This window comes from Chelmon rostratus, chromosome 11 (genome assembly GCF_017976325.1).
Source record: "Chelmon rostratus isolate fCheRos1 chromosome 11, fCheRos1.pri, whole genome shotgun sequence".
NCBI classification, from domain to species: Eukaryota; Metazoa; Chordata; class Actinopteri; order Chaetodontiformes; family Chaetodontidae; genus Chelmon; species Chelmon rostratus.
Genome location: NC_055668.1, coordinates 6,601,987 through 6,609,262, shown reverse-complemented (window position 1 = coordinate 6,609,262; position 7,276 = coordinate 6,601,987). Strand labels below are relative to the sequence as shown.

General features: G+C 43.8%; 1 protein-coding gene across 1 annotated transcript; it reads right to left on the bottom strand.

Moving 5' to 3' along the window:
* Positions 1-158: 158 nt before the first annotated feature.
* Positions 159-5,472, bottom strand: bag3 (BCL2 associated athanogene 3). The gene is made up of 4 exons (XM_041947020.1): positions 5,242-5,472; positions 2,914-3,249; positions 2,401-2,745; positions 159-2,280 (listed from the first exon to the last, which is right to left on the bottom strand). Exons 1-4 carry the CDS (start codon positions 5,437-5,439, stop codon positions 1,387-1,389), a joined length of 1,773 nt encoding a protein of 590 aa, XP_041802954.1. The 5' UTR covers positions 5,440-5,472; the 3' UTR covers positions 159-1,386.
* Between the last annotated feature and the right edge of the window lie 1,804 nt (positions 5,473-7,276).

Genomic DNA, 7,276 nt, shown 5'->3' with positions numbered 1-7,276 from the left:
ACACTACACACACACACACACACACACACACACACACACACACAGTTAAAGAACATATTATATCCAATGTCCCCAAAAACAGCTGTTGTGTTGTGTGATGTAAAAAATTAGGTTCTGACTTTGAAGAATCCACAGCAAGTGAAGTCAAAATCTGTGTCAAATACATTTTATTTTCAACCATACCAGTGTGGCTTCCTGTCAACAATGCGTCAGCCTGCTACTCATAAACTGTGATCGACTCTAAGCCACAATCCATAATTTGGTGTTAGACAGTGACCCTTAAGTGCAGATATCTTATGATCATGTTATAGTGACAAATTACAACACAAACAATTTTTGCAATCTTAAAAATTACTTTGGACATTTTTTAATAGACAGATTGATGTTTTCTAGCACTTCATCTGCTTATGAGTTGGGCATTTTCTCACTGTTGGCATTTTTAAGCCTTTTAGGCCGTTTTTGTGTTAGTGTTATTACAGATTGTGGCTGTGGTGGTTATACAAGAACATTCTGACAATCTTCAACTGTGATTCTTCATTAGCACCAAGTGCTGATTGTCTCACATCTCAAGTAAGATACACATCTGACCTCCGTTTGTCATTACACATTCATAAATGTACCAAAATACTATATAATGATATAAATACTGATATAATGCTTTGAAATAACAGGTAAACCAATGCACATACAAACACTCAAACACATCAATCAAAACCTGTGTAATTTATATATTTCAAATGAAGTGCTGCTGAGCTTTCAGCATGATACATTTCAATGATGGCAAAGTGCAAAGACGGCAAAATCAGTAATGCACCAAAAAGCAGCATCTAATTAACATATTCACTGTGTTCTGTGACAAAGCAGCTCCAACATGGCCATGTGGCGATAAAGGGAGAAATGCTTCTCTGTTGACTGAGTTTTGCAGCGAGTTCTGCTTTAAAGCCCCAATGTTTGTACTCGTGTACTAACTGATATACTGACTGGATTAAGAAAAGCTTCATATAACATTTGATCAAGACAAAAGGCAACTACACATTTCTTAAGAAAATACTTCTACTTTTCTTCCATTTATTGATAAAGGCCTCTTATTCAAACTTTAATTTGACTAAAAATTGTCGTCAACATCGTGATCATGACAGCTGTCTTATTATGAAGACATTGGCACAACATAGAAGGCAACAACATTGGCTTGAAAAACATGATTGCACTGAGCTACCATCAAATATGTGCTGAATGGCAGGAAATACCAACAGTGTTAATCAATGCATGCAACTTCCACAAATGCTGTAGATAGAGGAGGAGAAGAGTTAGCTGGAGCAGACTTGTTCACCACCAAATATACAGCAGGTTATCCTCCTCTCCTCTTGATTATGAAGTGTGCAGTCATTATGATATCTCCTTTGCCAGCACAACATTCTCCTTGGTGATCATGCTGGGCTCTCCTTTCTGTGTCAAGTTGTCTCCCTCCACCGCGGTCTCGCTGGCAGGCTTGGCTGGCTGTTCCTCCAGTTGCTCCAGGTCTTCCAGTATGGTCTGAACACGTCGGACTCCATCCCGTCTCGCCTGCCGTACATCTGCACGACCCTCTGGGTCGACCGAGTCAAGTGCTAAGAGCTCTTTGGTCAGCAGCTCCTCCAGTAACAAGTATTTCTTATCATTCTTCTTTCCAGCAAAACATTTCACCTCTTGCTCCAGTTTAGAAACCCGCTCGACTATCTGCTGTACCTTAGCCAAGCCTGGGTGGATCGGGCACTGAGCAGCCTGTTCAGCCTCTACCTTTACAGGTGGTACCTCTGGGGGAACAGCTGTCATGTCCTGGGCCTCTGGTTTTGGAGGTATTTGAACTGTGATATCGGCAGTATGTTGTTGTGGTTGTTCTGGTTTCTGGGGCTGCTGAAACTGTTGCTCTGGTTTCTGGGGCAGCTGGAACTGTTGCTCTGGTTTCTGGGGCTGTTGGAACTGTTGCTGCGACTGCATTAACTGTTCAGGATGCTGAGGCTGTGGAGGCGTCTGAGGTGGTGCCTGCTGAAATTGTGGTGGTTGCTGGAACTGCTGAGGTTGTTGAAACTGTTGAGGTGGATGAAACTGCTGAGGTTGGTGGAACTGTTGAGGTTGCTGAGGTGGAGGCTGGTGGAACTGTTGAGGTTGTTGAGGCTTTTGGACGTCAGCTTCTGTGTGCAGTGGCTGGGGGAGTTGCGTGCTCTCAGGTTTCTGCTGAGTGCTTTGTTGTTCGTGCTCGATTTTCTGGGGTGGGTCTCTTGTGAGGACATGCTGCTGAACCTTAAAAAGAAGTCATCAGGATCAGTCACAGTCTGGGCCAACACATAACGACAACATGAAAATCAAACATTTTTGAACATCAAGAAAAATCCTAGAGAAAACACACAAAAATACAATTACCTGTGGTCTTTCTCCCAGCACCTGTGTAATAATAGGCGACTGGCTTCTAATATGAGGTGGGAGGTGAATAGAATCACGATGCTGGGGGAGCAGTATCGGAGAAGCTCTTTCCCGGGGAGACTGGATTGCTGAAGAGTAGCCAGGCCATTCATCTGTCTGAACTCGATGGAAGGGCTGCTGGTGCTCGGGGTAGGGGACGCGCTGAGAGTAGACCGAGGGATTTAACTGAGCCTGTGTTTGTGTTTGGCCTCCTCCGCCCTCATGGATCACCGGGATGGGGATGTAACCTGCTTGAAGACTAGTGCTGCTGGGCCGTGGAGGTTGGTGATGTGGGAAAGTGTAAACCTTGAAAACAACATCATATTGAAAAAGTTAAAAATTCAGTATTCGGTCATTAAATTTCATTGGAAAACTTATAATACTTGCTTTGTAACTTCATTTCTTCAGGCAACTCATACGGTATTGCAGCATGCATAATCTTATATTTTTTTTAATCATTACTCAAAGTCCAACCTCTGCTGTTTGTGAAACAGGCGAGCTGGCCTTCCCAGGCTCAGCGGCGCAGCTGTCTGAAGGTCCGTGTAAAGGTGATCTAGGCCTGCAGTGGAGCCCCGGCGTGGGGGAAGGTGTCTGCCCGTCCGTCCGGATATTCTGTGCGGTGCTTGGCTGGATGTAGGAATAACATGGATGCTGTTGCTGCCTCAGTTCTGCGCCCTCATGAAAGACCGGAATAGGAACATAACCTGGGCGAAGAATGGGGTGCTTCATCTCTCTCACAAATGTCTTCTGCGTCTCCTGAGGACTTGGTTCTGGTGGTATGTTGGGTCCATTTGCTGACACTTCTCTGACCTGAAACACAGCCGACAGTTTATAGATGTCATTCAAAATGTGTAATTGGACCTGATTATATGTTTACAACAATGAATGTCAGCAATCAAAACTAAATAAAACTACTCAAAGCACTTAGAAGAGATTTTAAGTTACATCATTTTAGGCTGATGTTGGTTACTTAACAAAAATTAAACAATTAAACCATAAAGTTAGTTTAGACATTATCAGTGAGTATAGTGAAGTCATTTACAAGAAACACTACAAACTTGATTGACATTATGATCCCTATGGCAATAATGAATTATTAGTGAACATTCTGCCAAGTTATTTTGAGTGATCAAAGGTTGTAAAAACTATTAAAACTAACAAAATGCTATTCACTACTTGCATCTAGTGAATTGTATAGGCACTAACTCCTCCACTAAGAGATTTACGTTTAAATTGAGTACATCCAAAACTCTGCACAAATGAGCCTTCATAAACTCAGCATTCTTATCTGGAAATATTCAGCTAACCAAATGGTTTTCAAAACCTGGAGCGTTTTTTTAATGGGAAAGTGCTCTCAGTACTGAGATAATTGTAAAGGTTATAGGTTAACATGAGACATTTCCACAGGGGGATGCCAAAAGTGTCGCCTCTTTGAGGATTTGATAAATGAAATTAACTGCTGATTACCGCAGACTGCAGTGCATTTCCAACCGGACAGTTTGTGTTTGATATTTTGCTCCACAGTCAGATTGACACCATTCACCTGGCCGGCTTTCCTGACTTATCCCACTTGCAATAGTTTGGCACACCTCTAGAATAACATGTTGTTGGCTGTCACACAGAGAGAGAGCACTCTCTTTGCTCTGCTGTTTGACAAACGTCATGAAGAAGAAGGTAATAATCGCCTTAAAAGTAAGTACTTACTATTGCAGGAAAATGACTATCATATCACAGAAGATCAAATGTTTTCATAAAGCAGAACATGGGCACTATCAACACATTGTTGGATGTCAGACAATGAGGATAATGTTGTGAAAATTCGATTAGCCAAGGCAGAAAAAGCATTTTCCATGATCCTCATAGAGTAACAAGCAAACACCTGCCAATGACAGCTATGGAGGAGCACAAGCAACAGGTCCAGATAGTTCAGCTCTCTGTCCATGATATATGTGAAAGGTGATCAAGGCACAGCTGCTAAAGACAAACACAGAAGCCCACAGTGCAAAAGCTGCATTTATAGGTTATCCAGCCGCATTTCCCCCCCCTCTAAGACAAAAGTTATGAAATAGCTGTGAACGACCCTTTGCCCTCTGCCATTTCCGTACGGGACACTGCACACTGCCAGCACCGTTGCACCAATTTTATCCCCTGACAGCTGTGTCTTTCCAGCAGATTCTTCGGGCCACTAACTTTGGTCTATCTCTGAGACCGAAGATTACCAGCTGGCAGCCCGTGAGGCTCGCCTCGGCCCACGGGTTTTCTCTGCAGACCTGCATGTTTCCACAACACGCATTAAACACGGCTGAATACGAAAAGTGGGGCGGCCAGCGCCTCTGCCACACAGTGCACCCCACAGGCCGACGTGAACCGGACCAGCCTCGATCCTTGTAAGGGAAAAAGTTTAATGTGAACGTATGGACGTCGCAGTGTTTTCCACCATGACAGGAGCGTTATTAAAGCGCACATCATGGGTCGCCTTTGCATACTGCAGGGTGACTCATCGAGTAATAATAGTGTTAGATCATGACACGGGAGCAGAACGGGCTAGATCAGCCGTTATAATAGGCTTGTGAGCTGTCTGTGAGGGGGAGGTGACGGTGCCAAACAAGGCCTACAGTCAACTAGATTAATATACAACAGTGATGTAGCGCAACGCTTTCTGCCGCCTCAACACAGCCGAACAGAAACGGACGCGGCTCGACGCGAAGCCCCGCGGCAGAGAGGCGAGCCGCCGTTAGCCGTCACCGCTGTCACCCCAACTTTACCCCGCTCTTTCTTTCCTTTTTTTTTTCTTTTTTTTACCTTTTTCGTGTCGTGTCTCGGGTCATTCCAGGTTGTCGTGCGGTTATTGTGATCCACAAAGAAGGGCCATCCGGTCTGAGGGTCAATTTTTACTTCCCAGCCGAGGGGGAGAGGGTCGTTGTCATTGTTGGCCATGGTCAGTGTCGGTGACTGCGTCTTCACGCCGTTCATGTTGCTGCCTGTCGAGTACTGAAACATTTTATACGGGCGACGGACGCTTTAAAGATTCCTTGAAGTGACGTGGAAAAGTGGGCTGGAAGTTTCTCGAAATAGCAGGGTTAATGTCGGGGGCGGACGGCGCTGGATACGGTGGCATGGGTTCCCAAGCCTCTTATGTCGCAGACCCCCCACTAACATCGACACAGACCTCTGATCTGCATTAGATTTTTTTATTTTTTTTTTTCCAGGGAAACCCAGTCAGGAGGGTTTTTTTTGCTGCCGCTGTGGATAACGTGACAGCTTTGATCAGCTCTCTTGCTTGACTGGGAAATCCTAATATTCCTGGGATTTCCTGGCGCCCCCCTCCCTCTCTCAGTGAGCCCCTGTGCGTCCCTGGACCCCAGCTTGAGAACAGTTTTCTGTGTCTAGGAAAAGGGAATCCCAAGCGTTTTCCACAATAAAAGATTCCCCAAATAGATGTACTCAGACTCCCACATGAGAAATCTTGTCCAAGGGAACTCAGTCTGGGTTTGCTATGATTTGGTACACAATTACGTAACTGTGGTGGTGTGATCCAGTCACAGTGTGGGCACAGTGATACCTCTGATGACAGATCTTCCTTAATCACAGGACTACTCCGATCCAGCCTCATACTATGAAGGAAATACTAATAAATCTCAATAAACTCCTCACTTGGCTGGAGATAATATGGAACCACCACATGGGTTTGTAGAGATGCTCAAACACAGTACAATTGATTCCTGTATCTTTGGACACCTGAAAATAGTGAGAAGATTGACAATAACAAGACCTTTTTTTATATGTATAGCTTGTGGAGCCAGTTCCTGTAAATAGGTGTGAGCGGCATAGACATTATCTTTCAAAATTCCCACATAAAGGTGCTTACTGAGGGATAAGTCAGTCATTTCAACAGGAATATCAAAGGGATTTTTATAGGTTATTACAATGTAGTAATCTCTCTTGAATCCCAGTGTGTGTGTGTGTGTGTGTGTGTGTATGTGTGTGTGTGTGTGTACTAGTGACATACAAAGGTCCTATTGTGTAAAAGCTCCGGTCAGCCCTACCTTGTCTGGTTGTCTGAGCAACAATAATTGCTGCTTTTAGTCAGTGGAGTCATTAATACAGCGATAAATCACATTGAATGAATATCACATTTTTCATTCAGTGATGATGCTTCCAGAATATTTCATGATGTTTCCAGAATAGTTCATGGCTCCCTGCCTTCTGCAAGTGTATCAGCCAGCACTGAATGGAAATGTGTCCGGTAACCACTCACCACCTGTCCTGCCTCAACCCCTCTCTGAGGGATTGTGATGGACCTCAGTGTAGCTCAACACAAACTGGAACCACTAAGCCTTGTGGCTAGACATGGGTATGGGTATTTGATAATGACATAGGGGAAATCATAGGTATTGGTCCTGTAATAAAATTACACTCCGGGGGGGGGGCAGACTGTCTATGGCGCCCAACGCACGTTTCCTGGGGTATCACAGTGATTTTTTTTTTAGTCTCATGATTCAGCAGAATTTTTCCCCACACACACATTTGTGTACTATGTGTATGGGTTTATTATTCCTGTAGTTCTATATGATAGTTCAACAGGAATAATGATAATCATACTTTATAATATAATTTTTTCTGTAGTTTCGCCTTCAGTTGGTACTGGTTGACGGTGGAAAGTGACATGAGGAGGGAGAGAATAGGCACGTGACACTTCACTATTTTCACCCTAAAATTCATCAGATTATTTAGCTAAACAAAACAGTGTGCATTTTTCAATTTTCATTTGTTGCTAAAACACCCCTCCACCTTCTACCGGCTTGGAAAAATGTCAGTGTTGTTTATGTTTGAATAA

Excerpts from the sequence above, each read along its gene's own strand:
- bag3 (XM_041947020.1), bottom strand. The coding sequence starts at position 5,439 with ATGTTTCAGTACTCGACAGGCAGCAACATGAACGGCGTGAAGACGCAG. Across the intron at positions 2,746-2,913 it reads CTGTTTCACAAACAGCAGAG|GTTTACACTTTCCCACATCA; the intron begins GTTGGACTTTGA and ends GTTGTTTTCAAG. Across the intron at positions 2,281-2,400 it reads TGCTGGGAGAAAGACCACAG|GTTCAGCAGCATGTCCTCAC; the intron begins GTAATTGTATTT and ends CTTCTTTTTAAG.